We start from the raw sequence: 20437 nt of genomic DNA, 5'->3' as shown, positions 1-20437 counted from the left end.
ATTCATAACTATATTGCAGTGTCATGGTATTTATGCAATTCAATTATATGTACATTTCTATCCTTCCAATTGGAATATAAACTGCTTGAAGGCAGGGACCTAGTTAAATTCAACTTCTGTACTGCTTTAGAATATGAGATTCCAACAGTACTTAGTGACCAAAAATAAATAATTAAAAAATAAAATTCCAATAAAAGCTTTTTAAGTAACCATCTTGTTCCCATCTTCATACAGTCTCTTAAAATGTCTTAAAGGTCTTCATATAATTCACAGGACTCTTAAAATTAAAACTCTCCCTGTGTGTCCTTTGCTAACAGAGTAATAATGATGCAGCAGATACCTCTACTATGCAACTCCTGGAAACCCTGCTTAACTGAACCTACTAATCATACTTATCTCTTGGCTCATACCTAGTAATCATTCATTAACTTAATGTTTGCTCATCTTTATATCTGGAATAGTCCTATCTACATCAGTGTCAGGCAAAACTGGACATTTTTTAAAGATAGGAGATAGATAAAATTCACTCCAACCTAACAAGGGAACACTTACCAAGGTGCTGAAGAAATGCCTTTGATGACAAATGTGAGGATCACAAAGCACAGAATGGTCCATTGTTAGCACTAATATAATTCTGAATATTCCACACCCTATACTGGGGGTGGGAGAGTCTTATACCTGTGTGTAAAGCCTATCAAATAGCCCAGGAAGGGAGAATAAAAGCACTTAAGCGGCATTCTCCACAGAGAATATCCATCTCCCTCATCCTTTGTGTTCGCCACCACCAGGAAGTCATTGGCCCTTTCTCAGAATTTAGCAGTAGACTAGCAGTAGAATTTAGCAGTAGAGATGTAAATTAGAACATTCAGAGAAAGCATCAAGGAGCAGACATAAGAGATTATTCTCCCTTCCAGGACTGCATGGGGGTGACATCTGTGCCTTCTAGAACTGCAAGGAGGTCTAAGCTTGCAAGGCCCCATAGAGTCTCAACAAGAAAAATAAAGCATTTTTAGCCAAACTTACTGTTCCTTTTCTTCAGGTCCTGCCATGGGTCCCAATGCTACAAACAGTTTTACAAAGCTAGGAGGGTGATTGAACAGAGAAATCATCTCAGTTAGCCTCTTTTTAGCCATTTTAATAAATTCAAAACTATGAAACTGTAGAGAGTGGTATAGACTAAGTATTTTACTGATGGAGTCCAAATCAAGGTGGTTCATATTGCTTAAAAATACCGTATTACACCTTTCTAATAGTGGGTAATAACTATATTTAATATTTCGAAGAAATTTTACTATTCTTCTTGCAACGTTGACCTGGGAAGAATCTATGGTATCAAAAAGATGTTCTGTTTTGTTCACTAATTGGTCTTGAAAACGTTGTGATATTAAAGAAGATATGTTGACCATCAATACAGACAAGGACCTAAAAAGGAAACAAATGCAAAGATTTTTACATTATTTAAGAATAAAAAACAATTCTAAGACTAAATGATTAGATATGGAAGAGAACTAGTTAAAATATTACAGGTTTTATACCACAAAATTTTTCCTTTACTTATGGGACTTGAACACACATCTAGTAATTAAATGCCTTTAGATTTAAAACAAACAAAAAATACATCGAAATAATATCTTTTGTTGAGTGTGTGTAATATCTCATTCTATAGATAACTGCCTTGAAGGAAAATATTTCAGTGAAATTCACTCAGAAATCACTTTGGACCAATTGCCTATGAATGCGCCATTAAAAGTCTCATTTTATATTTTTGGAAGTAGACTTCGCTTTGTTGCCCCTTTCTCTGCATATCTGTTATCTTACTAAAAAAAAATCTTGGCAAAATGTCTCTTACTAATAAATTGTTTCATATTTTTTAATGCCTCATGCTAGACAGATAGTAATATATGACAGTAAGTACTGAACTTCAGGCATTTAATATTTCTTCACCAAAAAATACTTTTAAGGAACATAACTCTTCCAGGTATTAAGGAAGACATCAAAATTACAAAGGTGAAGTTCCTGCTTTCAAAACGCAGGTGTTACACAATACAAAAACTGAGCCTGAGTGGCTCAGTCAGTTAAGCATCCAAACTCTTGATCTCAGCTCAGGTCTTGATCTCAGGGTCATGAGTTCAAGCCCCACATTGGGCTCTATGCTGGGTGTGGAGCTGATTTAAAAAAAAAAAAATCAGAAAACTACAAATATACAGCATCATAATGCACCAAAATGCATAAAGAATGCAAAATGTAAAATACATATAACAAATGTTTGGAGATGATCATTAGAAAACATCTACAGAAAAGACATAAAAATGTAAATATAAAAATATCTCAATCATTAGGATAGGGAAATTATTTACATTTATTTTTGTTTCCAAATTTCTTCAACATTTTCAATAAAATATATTTTAAAAACCCAGTTGTGAGGCGCCTAGGTGGCTCAGTCCATTAAGCATCCGATTCTTGGTTTTGGTTCTAGTCATGATCTCACGGTTGGTGAGTTCAAGCCCCACATTGGGCTATATGCTGACAGTGTGGAGCCGGTTTGGGATTCTCCCTCTCCCTCTCCCTCTGCCCTTCCCCCATTCACTCTCTCTGTCTCTCTCTCTCTAATATAAACAAACTTAAATAAAAATTTTTATATTAAATTAAAAAACTCAGTTGTACAATCTCTGGCTTCCCTACTCAAATGTTTAATGCTAACATTAATTAGTAACCTATCATTGCTATTTCACTTAACCATAAAACCCCCTGAAATGATTTTTTAAAACTATATATTTATTTGTAATTGTAGTTTGGAGTAGGGAAATGTCCCAAGATTTGACTAGATTCTCAACGGAGTCTATAGGAATTTTTTACACTTAAAAAAATTTACACTGATTTTAATTGTCTTGGCTTTTACAAGCTACTTAGGTGTATGGGCATGAAAACAGAGAGAGCATAAAATATACCACTGTAATGGTGTAAAATATACCACCATTATTTTAATGTTTATTTTTGAGAGAGAGAGAGAGAGAGAGACAGAGCACAAGCACAGGAGAGGCAGAGAGAGAGGGAGACACAGAATCCAAAACAGGCTCCCGGCTCTGAGCTGTCAGCACAGAACCCAACGTGGGGCTCAAACCCACAAACGGTGAGATCATGAGCTGAGCCGAAGTTGGACACTTAACCAACTGAACCAGCCAGGTGCCCCTACCATTCTAAACATTTTTTCAACGTTTTTTATTTATTTTTGGGACAGAGAGAGACAAAGCATGAACGGGGGAGGGGCAGAGAGAGAGGGAGACACAGAATCGGAAACAGGCTCCAGGCTCCGAGCCATCAGCCCAGAGCCTGACGCGGGGCTCGAACTCACGGACCGCGAGATCGTGACCTGGCTGAAGTCGGACGCTTAACCGACTGCGCCACCCAGGCGCCCCTAAACATTTTTAATCATACCATTCAGTGATAATAAATATTTTCACATTGTTATGCAACTATTACCACCACCTACCTATAGGACTTTTTCATCTTCTGAAACTAAAACTCCTTGGCCATTTGTACAGTAACTCTCAATTCTTCACCCCCGCCAGCCCTTAGCAATAACCATTCTACTTTCTATTTTTATGAATTTGACTACTTTAGGAGTTCATATAAGTGGAATCATAATATTTGTCCTCTTGTGTCTGGCTTATTTCACTCAATATAATGTCATCCATGTTGTAGCATGTGTCAGAATTTCCTTCCTTTTTAAGGCTAAATAATATCCCATTGTAGGTATATACCACATTTTGACTGTCCATTCATCAATCAAATGGACATTTAGGTTATTTCTACCTTTTGACTATTCGAACTAATGCTGCTATGGACACTGATGTATGCTATAGACTGAACTGTGTCCTCCCCTAAGCTCCATATATTAAAGTCCTAACCTCCAATGTAACTATATTTGGAGACAGGGTCTTTGGGAAGGTAATTAAGGTTAAATGAGATCATTGAGGGCAGGCAAACTTGTTAGCTTGCAAGTAAAGTAAAATCTCAAATCTTTCACAGATCTCAACAATATCATGTTACACTTTACATGTGTAAACAATATCATGTTTATACTTTCCCACAGTAACATTGCAAAGTAGATGCAAGGTAGTACTATTTTTTTTTTAATTTTTTAAATGTTTATTTATTTTTGAGAGAGAGACAGAGGGTGAGCGGGGGAGAGGCAGGCTGAAGCAGGCTCCAGGCTCCAAGCTGTCAGCACAGAGCTCAACACAGGGCTCGAACTCACAAACCACAAGATCGTGACCTGAGCCGAAGTCAGACACTTAGCTGACTAAGCCACCCAGGTGCCCCAGTAGTACTATTTTATAGATAAGGATACTAAAGTTTCAAGAGATTAACGTCACATAGGTAAGAAGTGGCAATCTAAGTGTATATGCATCCAAACCCCAGAACCTCTCCAACCACATATTTACCTAAAATAAATTTACCTTAAGTCCTCTATGGTTTCCAGTTTCCTGTGTACAATATCAGCTATTTTTCCCATCAATGGACTGAAATATAAATGTTGATTTGCTAGGCAAAAGGAAAATTTTGATAGCATATTAATATCAAACCTATGAAAAGAAATATGCAAAGGATATCATTACTATTTACTTTCACTTAAAACATGATACACAGTTATAAAATAAAAAGTAATCAAAAGTACTAATATACTAACACATTATGAATATAAAAGGAATGTTTCTAAAATGTTGATTATTTATTATTATAAAAGTAACAATTAAAAAGTCAGATACCTTTGGAATATTTTTAAAAGGGAAAAATCACAAAATTATTTGAATCACTTATTAATTTTTTGAGGTGACAGAACAATTTCAACACAAGGTTGAATAGTAACAAAACAAGCACTGCTACAACCATGCTGTAAAAAACTCCAGAATTTTTCTATAGGAAAAATAATCCTATTTCTTCAACAAGTGAATAGCAAGACAAAAGAGAGGAAAGAAGAGTTGTTACAGATTTTAAGACTCTTGAGAAAAAAAAAAACACAAAAAAACCAAGACTCTGACTTCACTAAGACAAGCAAAAGAAAGTCCACAACAGCACAATATGTAAGAGTAAAAAACTGCAAACAATCTAAATATTTATCAAAAGTACAACAGATAAATTGTACATATTCATAAAATACTACACAGCAATAAAAAAAGAACAAATGACTGAATCATGCAACATCATGAGGGACTCTTTAAAGCATATTAAGCAAACTGAACTAGACATAAGAGAATATACTATAGGCTTCCATTCCTATAAAAACAAAACTAATTTATGGTATTAAAAGTCAAGACAGGGACGCCTGGGTGGCTCAGCCAGTTGGGAGTCCAACTCTTTTGGGTCAGGTCATGATCTTGGTTTGTTAGATCAATCTCCACATTGGGCTCTGCACTGACATCACAGCCTGCTTGGGATTCTCTCTCTCCCTCTCTCTGACTTTCTCTCTCTCTCTCTCAAAATAAATAAATAAACATTTAAAATAATAAATAAAAGTCAACATAACAGTTATCCTCATGGTAGGGGGATGTGCCTGGAGAAAACATGAAGGGAACTTCTGGGCAACTAGTGATGTTCTATTTATGATCTTGGTAATATTACACAGAAGTGATCAGTATGTAAAATTCATCAAGCTGTACACTTCTGATTATTGTAATATGATGATATTCTTCAATCTAATGCTTACTCACAAAATGAGAGAGAGACACTTGAGACAAAGCAACCAATATAATGTGTGAATCTTGTTTGGATACTGACTTAAACAAATTGTCTATAAAAAGACCTTTATAGAGCAATCAAGCAAATCTGAACACAGACCAGGTATTAGGTGATATTAAGGAATTATTATTTATTTTTCATAGTGATGATGCTATTGTGATTATATATATTTTTATTAATGATTATACCTAGATTTCAATTTTTTTACTCTTATTTTTCACTTTTTTTTTTTTATTAAATGGGCTTCATGCCCAGCATGAAGCCCAACCTAAGGCTTAAACTCACAACCCTGAGATCAAGACCTGAGCTGAGATCAAGAGTTGGACATTTAACCAACTAAGCCACTCAGGTACCCAGTGATTATATATATTTTTAAAAGAGAGTTCATCTCTCAGAAATACATACTAAAGTATTTACAGATGAAATGATACAATTTAAACTATACTGAGGGGTAGGGAGAAAATGGGAGGTGACCTAGATAAAACAAGACTGCTTTATGTTGGTAGTTGTTGAAGCTGGATGATGGGTACATGGGAGTTCATTATACTAATGTCTCTAGTTTTATAAATGTTTAAAATCTTCCACAATAGATTTATAAATTTGAATTTCAAATACATGCTGTTTACCCTTGGTATGATCCATCATATAGTGCTAATTCATAATAATACATCCTATTTGAATCATTATGAATTATATTTATATAACATTTATAAATATTTTAGCAAAATCATTAACAACTAATGTAACAAAAAATTAACATCATAGGCTACAGACTATAAAAATCATAAGTTAATATATATTTTATGACACTGTTAAAAATTCTATATGTGGAATACAAATTAGCTTTAAAACTTTTCATATATTATCATGCAAAAATAAAAGTATTGCTAAATATAAAAACATATAGAATAAAATCTTCTAAGCTATTTTGAAATGAAAAAAAAATTTAAGTCTAATTGACTTGGAAGTACAATCGTACATTTGTAATTTAACTGTTTAATAGAAAAACAGAAAGAAAGTATTTTACAAGTGATTTGTTCAAGCTGCATAATACACATTACAATGTTGCTGTAAAGAAAAATAAAAAGTTTTGAGTTATTGTCAATAATGACCAAATTTAACCTTAAAGATCCAGTAGTTTATACTGCTCATAATAGAAATAATATTATTTTCCTTATTCTCAATAAAAGATATTACAGATAAAGAGAATGCAAAAATGGAGGATGAGAAGACAATGGGTTTAGGTCATGAGATTTACTAAGAGCACAATGCAGTAAATGAACGTAGAGTTTCTCGACCCAAAGAGCTGTTCGATCCTGTTTAACCTAATCCAGCCCATATAACAAAGGTCCACTAGAGCTCATCCATACATAACCACAATTGTAAGAATTTATCACAGTTTATGTTTTAAGAAGCAATACGCTAAAGGGCATGAGATGGGATAATAATTAATAACCAGTGAAAAGCCTGCTCTTCTGTCTACAGATAAATATATTGTTTCTTCTGTATTTTAGTCAATTCTTTCCTTTCTGCTGTAGGTTTCTGATTGGTTTAGGAGAGTTGTTCTCCTAAGAGTTTTTTTGTTTTGTTTTGTTTTTTACTTTTTAATCTCCATTACCTATTTCAGCCATCCCCCCACTCACCTCCCTTCTGGTAACCACCTGTTTGTTTCCCTGGTTAACAGTCTGTTTCTTGGTTTGTCTCTCTCTTTTTTTTTTTTCCTTTGCTCATTTGTTTTGTTTCTTAAATTCCATATACAAAATAGATCATATGGTATTTGTCTTTCTCTGACTATTTCACTTAGCATTATACTCTCTAGTTCCATCAATGCTGTGGCAAATGGTAAGATTTCATTATTTTTTGTGATTGAATAATATTCCATTGTATATATACACACACCACATCTTTTTTACCATTCATCTATTGATGGACACTTGGGCTGCTTCCATAGTTTGGCTATTGTAAATAATGCTGCTATAAACATTCAGGTGTGTGTATGCCTTTGAATTAGTGTTTTTGTATTTTGGGGTAAATACCCAGTAGTGCAATTACTGGATCAAAGGGCCATTCTATTTTTTTTATTTTTTGAGGAACCTCCATACTGTTTTCCACAGTGGCTGCATAAGTTTACATTCCTACCAAAAGTGCAAGAGGATTCCCTTTTCTCCACATCTTCAACAACACCTGTTGTTTCTTGTGTAGTTGATTTTAGCCAGTCTGACACATGTGAGGTGTTATCTCATTGTAGTTTTGATTTGCCATTTCCCTGATGAGTGATGTTGAGCATCGTTTCATGTGTCTGTTGACCATCTGGAGGTCTTCTTTGTAGAAATATCTGTTCATGTCCTTTGCCCATTTTTTAATTAGATTATTTGTTCTTTGGGTGTTGAGTTGTATCAGTTCTTTATATATTTTGGATACTAACCCTTTATTGGATATGTCATTTGCAAAAATCTTCTCCAATTCAGTAGGTTGCCTTTTAGTTTTGTTGTTTCCTTTGCTATGAAGAAAAATTTTTGTTTTTATGTAGTCCCAATAGTTTATTTTTGCTTTTATTTCCCTTGTCTTAGGAGATGTATCTAGAAAAATGTTGCTGTGGCCAACGTCAGAGAAATTACTGCTTGTGCTCTCTTCAAGGATTTGTATGGCTTCAGGCCTCATGTTTAGGTTCTTAATGCCTTGCATTTAGTTTGGTATATGGGGAGAGAAAGTAAGCCAATTTCATTCTTTTGCATGTGGCTGTCCAATTTTCCCAACATCATTTGTTGAAGAGATTATCTGTTTCCCATTGTATATTCATTCCTCCTTTGTTGAAGATTAATTGACCATATAATTGTGAATTTATTTCTGGATTTTCTGTTCTATTGCATTTATCTATGTGCCTAGTTTCATGCCAGTACCATAGTGTTTTAATTACTACTGCTTTGTAATATAACTTGAAATCTGGAATTGTGATACCTCCAGTTTTGTTTTGTAGTTCCATACAAACTTTAGGATTGTTTGTTCTAGTTCCATGAAAAATGCTATTGGTACTTAATAGGGATTGCATTAAATCTGTAGATTGTTTTGGGTAGTACAGACACTTTAACAATATTTGTTCTTCTTACCCATGAGCATTTCCATTTCTTTGCATCATTTTGAATTTCTTTCACCAATGTTTTATAGTTTTCAGAGTAAAGTCTTTCACCTCTTTGGTTAAGTCTATTCTGAGATATTTTATTGGCTTGGGTGCAACTGTAAATGGGATTGTTTTCTTAATTTCACTAATGGCTGCTTCATAATTAGTGTATAGAAATGCAACAGATTTCTGCACATGATTTTGTATCCTGCGACTTTACTGAATTCATTTATCAGTTCTGGTAGTTTTGTGGTGGAGTATTTAGGATTTTCTACGTCCAGTATCATGTCATCTGCAAATATTGAGAGTTTTACTTCTTTCTTACAATTTGAATGTCTTTTATTTCTTTATGTTGTCTAATTGCTATGGCTAGAACTTCCAGTACTATGTTAAATAAAAGTGGTGAGAGTGGACATTCTTGTCTTGTTCCTGACCTTAGAGGAAAAGCTCTCAGTTTTTCACCACTAAGTATGATGTTGGCTGTGAGTTATTCATATAAGGTCTTCATTATGTAGAGCTATGTTCCCTCTAGACCTAATTTGCAGAGGGTTTTTATCATGAATGGATGTTGTACTCTGTCAAATGCTTTTTCTGCATCTAATGAAACAATCATATGGTTTTTATCCTTTCTTTTATTGATGTGAAGTATGACATTATTTTTAAAATATTAAACCACCTTTGCATCCCATGGATAAATCCCAGTTGATTGTGATGTATAATTTTTTTAATGTATTGTTGAATTCAGTTTGCTAATATTCACTGAGGATTTTTGCATCTGTATTCATGAGACATATGGGCCTGTAGTTCGCTTTTTTTTGCAGTGTCTTTATCTGGTTTTGGTATAGGGTGACACTGGTCTCACAGAATAAATTTGGAAGTTTTCCTTCTATTCTCTGGAGTAGTTTGAGAATAGATAATAACTCTTCTTTAAATGTTTGGTAGAATTCGCCTATGAAGTCATCCAGTAATGGACTTTTGATTTGGGGGAGTTTGTTGTTTACTGATTCACATTGCTGGTAACTGATCTGTTCAAATTTTCTATTTCCTCCTGCTTTAGCTTTGGTAGCTTATATGTTTTTAAGAGTTTATCAATTTCTTCCAGGTTATCCAATTTGTTGGCATATAGGTTTTCATAATATTGTTAGAATTGTTTGTGGGGTTTTTTTTTGTTGTTTATTTATTTTGAGAGACAGTGCATATGAGAGCAGGAGAGAGGGAAAAAGAATCCCAAGCAGGTTCCAGACCTCCAGCACAGAGCTCAACGTGGGGCTTGAACCCACAAACTGTGAGATCAGGACCTGAGCCAAAACCAAGAGTTGGATGCTTAGCGAACTGAGCCACCCAGGCAACCCTCTGTTACAAATTGTATTTCTGTGGGTGTTGGTTGTTATTTCTTCTTTTTCATTAGTAATTTTATTTGGGTTCTCTCTCTGTCTCTTTTTTTTTTTTTTTTTTTTTATGAGTCTGACTAGAGGTTTACCATTGCTGAGCTTTTCAAAGAACCAGCTCCTGCTTTTATTGATATGTTCTATTGTTTGATTTGTTTGTTTAGTTTCTGTATCATTTATTTCTGCTCTAATCTGAATTATCTCCTTCCTTTTGCTCAGTTTGGGTTTTGTTTTGTTTCTTTGGGTTTTTCTAGCTCCTTTAGGTGTAAAGTGAGGTTGTTTATTTAAGACTTTTCTTGCTTCTTGAGGTCTGTATTACTATAAACTTCCCTCTTAGAACCACTTTGCTGCATCCCCAAGACTTTAGTAACTTGGTTTTTTCATTTACATTTGTTTCCATGTAATTTTTAACTTCTCATTTGGTTTCAGAGTTGACCCATTCATTGTTAGTGTCACGTTATTTAACCTCCATACATTTGTGTTGTGTTCCATGGCTTTTATTTTTTATCAAGGTATAACTGACATACAACATTATATTAGTTTCAGGTATACAATATGATGAATTGTTATTTATATACACTGTAAAATGAGTACCCCAATAAGTCTAATTTCCTCCTGCCACCATATAAAGTTACATAATATGTAATATGATATTGTTGACTATGGTCACCATGCGGTACATCACAACCCCATGACTTACTTATTTTGTGACTGGAAGTTTGTAACTCTTGCCCATCTTCTCCCATTTTGCCCACCCTCCAACTCTCCTCCCCTCTGGCAACCACCAATCTATTGTCTGCACTTATAAGTTTTGTTTTGTCTGCTCATCTGTTTTTAGATTCCCATATATAAATGAAATTATATGACATTTGTCTTTCTCTGGCTTATTTCAGTAGGCCTAATATCCACAAGGTCCATCCATGTGCTTACAAATGACAAGATTTCATTCTTTTTTATGGCTGAGTAATATTCCATTGTATAAATACACTACATTTTCTTTATCCACTCATCCATTAGTGGACCCTGTGGTTATTTCCATATCTTGAATATTGTAAATAATGCTGCAATGAACATAAGGGTACATATATCTTTGATTAGTGTTTTTATTTTCTTCGGATAAATACCCAGAAGTGGATTTATTGGATCATTTGGTGGCTCTATTTTTAGTTTTTGTAGAATATCCATAATGTTTTCCATGGTGGCTGTACTGATTTACATTCCCACCAATAGTGTAAGAGGGTTCCCTTTGCCCCACATCCTTGCCAAGACTTGTTACTTTTTCGTCTTTTTGATAATGGCCGTTTGACAGGTGTGATATACTTCGTAGTGCTTTTGATTTGCATTTCCAATAATTACTGATGCTGAGCACAGTTTCATATGCCCATTGGCCATCTGTATGTCTTCTTCGGAAAAAGATCTATTCAGCTCCTTGCCCATATTTTAATCAGATTTGTGTTGTGTTGTTGATGTTATTTAATTGCAGTTCTTTCTATATTTTGGATATTAACCCTTATTCAAGTTGTATGATTTGCAAATATCTTCTCCCATTCAGTAGGTTGCCTTTTCATTTTGTTGATGATTTTCTTCACTGTGCAAAAGCTTTTTAACATTGTCTCCTTGGTTATTTTTCTTTTATTGCCATTGCCCTTGGAATGAGATCCAAAAAAAACATCACGAAGAGCAATTTCAAGGAGCTTACTGCCTATGTTTTCTTCCAAGAGTTTTATGCCATTTGGTCTTGTAGTCAAGTGTTTATTCCATTTTGAGCTTATTTTTGTGTATGGTGTAAGATAGTGGTCCAGTTTCATTCTTTTGTATGTGGCTGTTCAGTTTTCCCAGCACCATTTACTGAAGAGACTGTCCTTTCCACATTGTACATTCTTGTTGTAAATTAATTGACCATATGTGCACAGGTTTATTTCTGGGCTCTCTATTCTGTTCCATTGATCTGTCTGTTTTTATGCCAATAACATACTGTTTTGATTACTACAGGTTTCTAATATGATTTGAAATCAGGGCGCATGATGCCTCCTCTTTTTGTTTCAAGACTGTTTTGGCTGGTAGGGATCTTTTGTGATTCCATACAAATTTTAGGATTGTTTGTTCTATTTCTGTGAAAAATCCCATTGGAATTTTGATAGGGTTGCGTTGACTCTATATGTTGTTTTGTGTAATATAGACATTTTGACAATATAAATTTTTCCAATCTATGACCATGGAATTATCTTTCAATTTATTGGTGTCTTCTTTGATTTCTTTCACCAATGTCTTAGTTTTCAGTGTACAAGTCTTTCACATCATTGTTTACATTTATTCCTAGGTATTTAATTCCTTTTGAAGCAAATATAAATGGGAGTGTCCTCTAAATTTTGTTTTCTAATTGTATGCCGTTAGTGTACAAAAGTGCAACAGATATTTTATATGTTGATTTTGTATCCTATAACTTTACTGAATTTATTAGTTCTCACAGGTTTTTGGTGTTGTCTTTGGGGTTTTCTTTATACAAAATCATGTCATCTGCAAATGGTGACAGCTTTACTTCTTTCTTTCCAATTTGGACGCCTTTTCTTTTTCTTGCCTAATCGCTCTGACTCGGACTTCCAATACTATACTGAATAAAAGTGCTAAGAGTGGGCATGATCTTAGGGGGAAATTTTTCAGCTTTCTATCATTGAGTATGATCTTAGCTGTGGGCATGTCATTTATGGCCTTTATTATGATGAGGGACATTCCCTCTATACCTTCTTTGTTGAGTTTCTTTTTTTTAATCATAAATCAATGTTGAATTTTGTCAAATGCTTTTCCTGCATCTATTGAGATGATCATATAATTTTTTATCCTCCATTTTGTTAATGTGGCATATCACATTGATTTGCAGATGTTGAACCATCTTTGCATCCTTGGAATAAATCCCACTTGACCATGGCATATGACTTTTTTAATGTATTGTTGATTTTGGTTTGCTAATATTTTGTTGAGGATTTTTACATCTATGTTCATTTATGTTCATACTGACTTATAATTTTCTTCTTTTATGGTGCCCTTGTCTGATTTTGGTATCAGAGCAATGGTGGCCTTGTAAAATGAGTTCGGAAGTGTTCCCTCCTCTTCAATTTTTTGAGAGAGTTTGAGAAGAATAGGTATTAAATCTTCTTTGAATGTTTGCTAGAATTCACCACTAAAGCTGTCTGGTCCTGGACTTTTACTTGTTGGGAGTTTTTTGATTACTGACTCTATCTCCTTGCTAGTAATTGGTCTGTTCAGATTTTCTATTACTTCATGATTTAGTATTATAAGATTATTTCTAGAAATTTATCCATTTCTTCTAATTGTCCAATTTGTTGGTATACAGTTATCATAGTCCCTTATTAGCCTTTGCATTATTTTAGTATCAGTTTTAATGTTCCTTCTTTCATCTGATTCCATTATTTAAGCCTTCTTTTTTTCTTAGTAAATCTAGCTAAAGGTTTATCAACTTTATCTTTTCAAAAAACCAGCTTAGTTTTATTGGTCTTTTCTATTGTCTCTTTAGTCTCTATTGCGTTTATTTCTTCTGACTTTTGCTATTGCCTTCCTTCTACTACCTTTGGGCTTCATTTATTCCTTGTTTTCTAGTTCCTTTAAGTATAAAGTTAAATTATTTATTTGAGATTTTACTTGTTTCCTTTCTAATAGATGCAAATATATTTATTCATTCTATTTTTATAAATGTTTATTTTCGTTTATTTTTGAGAGAGAGAGAGGCAGAGAGAGGGAGACAGATAATCCCCAGCAGGCTCATCAGTGCAGAGCCTTATGTGGGGCTTGAACTCACAAACTGTGAGATCATGACCTGAGCCGAAAACCAGAGTCAGACACTTAATGGACTGAGCCACACAGGCAGCCAGGCACTTGTTTCTTGAAGTAGGTCTGTAGTATTATGAACTTCCTTGTTAAAACTGCTTTTGCTACATCCCAGATTTTGGAAAGCTGTATTTTAATTTTCATTTATCTCAAGGTTATTTTTTTTTTCATTTTTTAATTCATCAATTGGTTGTCTGGTGGCATGTTGTCAAATCTCCACATATTTGTAATTTTTCCAGTTTTTTGTGATTGATTTCCAATGTCATACCATTGCGGTCTAAAAAGATGCTTGATAGGGCTTCAATCTTCCAAAATTTATTGAGACTTGTTTTGTGGCTAAACATATTATCTGTTCTGGAGAATGTTCCACATACACTTAAGAATGTATATTCTGTTGGTTTTTGGTAAAATGTTTTGTATATATCTAAATCCATCTGGTCTAATGTATTTTAAGGCTAATGTTTCCTTATTATTTGTCTGGATGATCTATTCCTCAATGTAAGAATGATATTAAAGGCCCTTACTATCATTGTCTTATTGTCAATTTCTCTCTTTAGGTCTGTTAATATTGCTTTATACTTTTAGATGCATCTATATTGGGTGCATAAATATTTACAAATGTTGTCTCTTCCTGCTAGATTGACCCTTTTATCATTATGTAATGCCCACCTTTTTCTTTTATTACAATCTGGTTTAAGTCTATTTTGTCTGATATAAGTATAGCTACCCCAGCTTACTTTTGGTTTCCATTCACATAAAACATCTTTCTCCATCTCTTCACTTTCAACCTGTGTGTCATTATATCTAAGGTGAGTCTCTTATAGGCAGCATATAGATGGGTCTTGCTTTTTATCCATTCAGTCACTCCCTATCTTTTGATTGAAGAATTTGGTCCATTTGGGGGGAGGGGTTGCCCTTTTCATCAAACATTTATTAAATGAATAACTGCACACAGCCTGAGCTGTGTATGGGCTGTTAAAGGCTTGAATGCCTAGCTAAAGCCAGAAAAACTGTTGCCCCTTTTTCATGTTCACAGAGTAGCTACTGTTCATAGTTTGGCCAGTCTTATGGTCTGCAAAAGGGGTAAGCATCCCAGAACAAGATTCTGCTGAACTGGAATGGAGCCAGGGTAAGTGCACTGAGCCAACCCCTCAAGGCAGTGATCTTACAACCCATTCTTCCTGGTATCCAAACTCTTATGAAGACAGATGGGGAATAGGAAGGCTCTCTTCTGGCTAGGATGAGGCATATAGATGATAGAAAAGAAAGCCAGGTCAGGTCATGATCTCATTCATAGTTCGTGACTTGAAGCCCCACAGCATAGAGCTGCTTCAGATCCTCTGGCCCCCTCTCACTGCCCCTCCTCCGCTCGTGCTTTCTCTCTCAAAAATAAACAAACATTTGAAAGAAGAAGGAGGAGGAGAAGAAAAGAAAACCAGAGAGAGGCTGGTGAAGGGAGATAGGAATTGCTACTTATTGACTTAGTTGTGGGTTCTGCAGTAGAGCCCCTTTGGGTTTTAAGAGCCTTTTTCTGCCTCCTTTCTTCTTCCTGCAACTTCTCCTGCTGTCTAAGCTGCCATGACTGTAATCCAGCATCCGTTTTCTGTGATAGCAGTGCAACTCATCTTGCAAACATCTCCCTTTGGGCTTTTCTTCGAAGCTGGCCTTTCATTGGAGGTACAGGGCGGCCATCTGTGTAAGATCAGTCTGGGAACTCTGTAAAGGGTCCGTAGACAGAGGGGTTGGTAGCCAGGCCCTGCCTGGGTGGAGAAAAACATTTCCATGAGGATTCAACCGAGCTTCTGGTTCCCCAGTTCCCCCCAGACCAGCACTCACTGGAGTCACCATTGGCCGCCCACCTAACCCACCACACTGCTGTGCAGCCTCCACACACCTAAAGCAGCCATGCTGAGGCAAGAGAGCTAGAAGTGGGTGTCAGTCCATTTATGTTTAAAGTGGTTATAGATGGTATATACTCATTGTCATTTTGTTAACTGTATTCTGGTTGTTTTGTAGTTCTTCTCTGCTCCTTTTTCCTCTTGCTCTCTTCCCTTGTAGTTTGATGCCTTCCTTTAGTGTTTAGATTCCATTCTCATAATCTTTTGTATATCTACCATAGGTTTTTGCTTTGTGTTTTCCTGAGGCTTACATATATTAGCCTATGCACATCCCAGTTTATTTTAAGTTGATAGCAAGTTACGTTTGAATGCATTCTAAAACTGTATTTTCCCCTTCCCACAGTTTATGTTTTTGATGCCACATTTTACATCTTTTAATTTTGTATATCCTTTAACTATAGTTAAACTTGTAGTTATTGTTGTAGTTATACTTATTTTTACTACTTTTGCCTTTTAACCTTCATACTAAAATAAGTGATTAGTCCACTACCCCTAATATATACTTACCTTTACCAGAAAGACTTTTACTTTCATACGTTTTCTTGTTACCAGTTGGCCTTTCTTTTTGGCTTAAAGAAGTCCCTTTAACGTGTCTTATAAGCCCAGTTTAGTAGTGATGAACTTGTCCAGTTTTTGCTTGTCTGGAAAACTTTTTCTCTCCTTGCATTCTGAAAGATAATCTTGTCAAGTAGAGTATTCTTGGTTGAAGTTTTTTGCTTTCGGCACTCCCTTCTGGCCTGCAAAGTTTCTGCTGAAAAACTTGATTAAAGTCTGGGGGCCAGGGGGTCCCTTATACATAACAAGTTGTTTTTCTCCTGCAGCTTTTAAGATTCTCTCTTTAACCTTTGACATAATTATAACGTGTCTTGGTGTGACTCTCTTTGAGTTCATCTCACTCAGAACTCTCTGGGCTTCCTAGATCTGAATGTCTGTTTCTTTCCCCAGATAAGTGAAGCTTTCAGCCATAATTTCTTCAGATAGGTTTTCTATCCCTTTCTCCCTTATCTTCTCCTAACAGGACACCTATTATGTGAATATTGTTCCATATGATGTTGTCCCATAGGCCCCTCAAATTATCTTTTTTTTTTTCTTGCTGCTCTGTTTGAGTGAGTTCTATTGCCCTGGTCCAAGTCACTAATCTTTTCTTCTGCTTCATCTACTCTGCTGTTGAATTCCTGTAGTATATCTTTCAGTTATTATATTCTTCAGTTCCATGTACATTCTTATATTCTCCATCTCTTTGCTGAAGTTCTGTGTTCATCCATTCTTCTGAGATCAGTGAGCATCTTTATGACCATTACTTTGAAGTCTCTATCAGGTAAGTTACTTATCCCTGTTTCTTGTATGTGGTTTTTTTAAAACGTTTATTTATTTTTGAGACAGAGAGACAGAGACACAGTACAAGCAGGGGAGAAGCAGAGACAGAGTGAGACACAGAATCCAAAGCAGGCTCCAGGCTCCAAGCTGTCAGTACGGAGCCCGATGCAGGGCATGAACTCATGAACCAAACTGTGAGATCATGACCTGAGCCAAAGTCAGGTACTTAACCGACTTAGCCACCCAGGCACGACCTTATCTCTGTTTCGTTAAGGTTTTTTCAGGAGTTTTATCTTCTTCTCTCATTTGGAACATATTCTTTTGTTTCCTAATATTTCCTTAACTTTCAGTGCTTGTTCCTATGTATTAGGCAAAAGAGCTATCTCTTCAGTCTTGAAGGAGCGGTCACAGGAAGACTGGGGTATTTCAGTCTGCTATCTGTAAATTGCTCTGGGGGTTTTAGCCTGCCAAGAACTCTGTAATTATTTCAGTTCCATAGGTCCCAGAAACGCAAACACCCCTGGCCACAAGAGGCAGGTGTTCAAAGCACTCCCTCTATGGACTGCACACACCTGTCAGCTTTGCTGGGGCCAAGGAAGAGCACCAGGCCAAGGCAAGGCTGCCTGCCTACCAATTTTAGCACTGTGGGTTTGTGGGGAGCAAAGGTCAGGGCAAGCTGGCCCAACAGGTTTGATGGGGCAGAGCCACAGAAGAACACAGATGCAGAGCAAACAACTTTCACAAGGCTGAAGGAAAGTGCTAAAATGGCACCAGCTAGTGCTGGTGCTAGCAAGATAGACTGCAAAAATGGTGTGCACCAGTGCCTTTAGCCAGAGAGAGAGCTCCAATAGACCTCTGTCCCTCTGGCAGGCACTTTAAGCTTACCCAGTGAATCTCCTTCACATACGGCCTAGGCACTTCCAACCTGCCATTTTTGTGCTGGGTTCCAGGACAAGTAAGTCTGCGTGTGAGCACTTTTAAGGGTGAGTTCCAGTTTCCTATAACCCTTGGGTCTCCTTGATGTAAGCCCTATTGGTTTTCAAAGACAGACATCTGGGAGCTCATCTCTCTGGTACAGGTCCCAAGAATTGGGGTTCCTGATGTGGGGCTCAAACCCCTCACTCCTCAGGAATATGCTCCATATTTGTTAGATCCCTCCCTTTTGTGGGTCACTGAGTCAGGAGTGGGGTTCCTGATGAAACCAATCTCTGCCTCTCCCACCGGTCTCAATGTGGACCTGCCTCTTTGCTGTGGAGTTGTTCAGCTAGTCTCCAGGTCTTTTTCAGAGACTGACGTTCTATATGTAGTTGTAGATTTGGTGTCTTTGGTAGAGTGAGTAGGATATCTATGCCACCATCTTGAACCACCTCTCTGTTCTGTGGTTTTTAAATCCTCCTTTCTCTTTCCCACTTTGATTTTCCCTTTCTTCACTAATATTTGTTTACTCCACTAATAAGAGACCTAGGCTATGGTGATCCCTACATTAAAAAGTTCAAAATTTTCAGAAATAGCTAACAATTTTCCAAAATGAGGTCTGTTATTATCTCAACTCTTTTATAAATGGAGTTTCTCACATATTCTCATATAGCATAAATAGCATGGTTTTGTATAGAATAGACTTCACTGTACTCATAAGAAGAATGCCCTGAACAAATTTTACATTTTTCCAGATGACTGCTGATTATGGCAACATGCTACAAATAAAGCTCTGTATAGTAGAGGAAAGAGATCTGAATCAATCATAGTCACAGCAGTGAACTTGAAAGCATCTAAGTCACCTATGAGTGATGTTCATTGTCTCTCAATAAAGAAGTGATAGGCAAGTACCTACAAATGCTGCTAAACAATGTTAAATAGTTTTCCTTTCTACTAAACTGGTGTCTTCTTTTCTCTCCTTTTACGGCTCCTGAATTTCTAGGTTTTTGTTTTTTTTTTTTTAATTTTTTTTAACGTTTATTTATTTTTTTGAGACAGAGAGAGATAGAGCATGAACAGGGGAGGGTCAGAGAGAGGGAGACACAGAATCCGAAACAGGCTCCAGGCTCTGAGCTGTCCGCACAGAGCCCGACGCGGGGCTCGAACCCACGGACCGCGAGATCATGACCTGAGCCTAAGCCGGCTGCCCAACCGACTGAGCCACCCAGGCGCCCCTGAATTTCTAGGTTTTAATAAGCAGCCTATCACTCAGAAAATCTTTCCTTTCTTTTTTTCTTAAGTTTTTAAAATAAATTCTACCCCTAATATAGGCTCAAACTCACAATCCCAAGATCAAGAGTTGCATACCCTACCACTGAACCAGTCAGGGCTCCAAATCTTTTCTTTCTGAAGCAAAATCTTCCAGAAAAGAAGATTCAAAAAGCCAAATAGCTGTTGCTCCACCTTACTTATATTTTGACTAATTATATATGTGGCAAAGCACACTGTTTCCACTCTTAATTTAAAAAGCAAATATTGGTGCCTCAGTCAGTTAAGCGTCCAACTTCAGCTCAGGTCATAATGTTGCAATTTGTGAGGTCGAGCCCTACATTGGGCTCTGTGCTGGCAGCTTGGAGCCTGGAGCATGCTTCAGATTCTACGTCTCTTTGTCTCTCTACCCTTTCCCTGCTCACTCTGTCTCTGTCTCCCAAAAATAAATAAACATTAAAAAAAATTTTTTAGGGGCGCCTGGGTGGTTCAGTCGGTTAAACATCTGACTTCAGCTCAGGTCATGATCTCATGGTTCGTGGGTTCAAGTCCCATGTCTGGCTCTGTGCTGACAGCTGGGAGTTTGGAGCCTGCTTCAGATTCTCTCTCTCTGCCTCTCTCCTACTTGCACTCTTTTCTCTCTCTCTCTCTCTCTCAAAAATAAATGAACATTAAAAATAAACATAAAAAAATAAATTAAACATTTAAATAAACATTAAAATTTTTAATTTTTTTTGATAAATAAAGAGCAAATATTCAAGCTTTCTTTGTCTCTTAAGGAAAATACACATTCCTCATTCTTTTACTTTACACAATCAAAATACCCCCAACTAATTTTTTTTTTTTTTTTTTAGTGAAAGTTGATAGGTAGGCAGCAGCTCCCTATTCTTTCTCTACAAGATTTCAGTTAACCTTGAATAGGATAACTGTGATCTTAGAAAATGAACCCA

At 36.1% G+C, this 20437-nt stretch overlaps 1 protein-coding gene and 1 pseudogene across 4 annotated transcripts in view; both read right to left on the bottom strand.

Annotated features, from left to right (window-relative positions):
* The window catches only part of FASTKD1 (FAST kinase domains 1), a 49464-nt gene that overhangs the window by 23395 nt on the left and 5632 nt on the right, over window positions 1-20437 (bottom strand). For 2 of the 4 annotated variants that reach the window (XM_058714756.1, XM_058714764.1), the window contains exons 4-5: window positions 4461-4586; window positions 1024-1422 (exon numbers count right to left, since the gene is read on the bottom strand). In XM_058714756.1, the coding sequence (XP_058570739.1) occupies window positions 1024-1422; window positions 4461-4586 (525 nt within the window). The remainder of the gene's footprint in view (window positions 1-1023; window positions 1423-4460; window positions 4587-20437) is intronic. The other 2 variants (XM_058714772.1, XM_058714782.1) reach the window with 2 other exon arrangements.
* Window positions 7739-15760, bottom strand: LOC131503237 (large ribosomal subunit protein mL52-like; annotated as a pseudogene).

The sequence above is a fragment of the Neofelis nebulosa genome, chromosome 2, assembly GCF_028018385.1.
Source record: "Neofelis nebulosa isolate mNeoNeb1 chromosome 2, mNeoNeb1.pri, whole genome shotgun sequence".
NCBI lineage: Eukaryota > Metazoa > Chordata > Mammalia > Carnivora > Felidae > Neofelis > Neofelis nebulosa.
The sequence above is the reverse complement of the archived record's forward strand: the minus strand, read 5'-3'. Positions and strand labels throughout refer to the sequence as shown.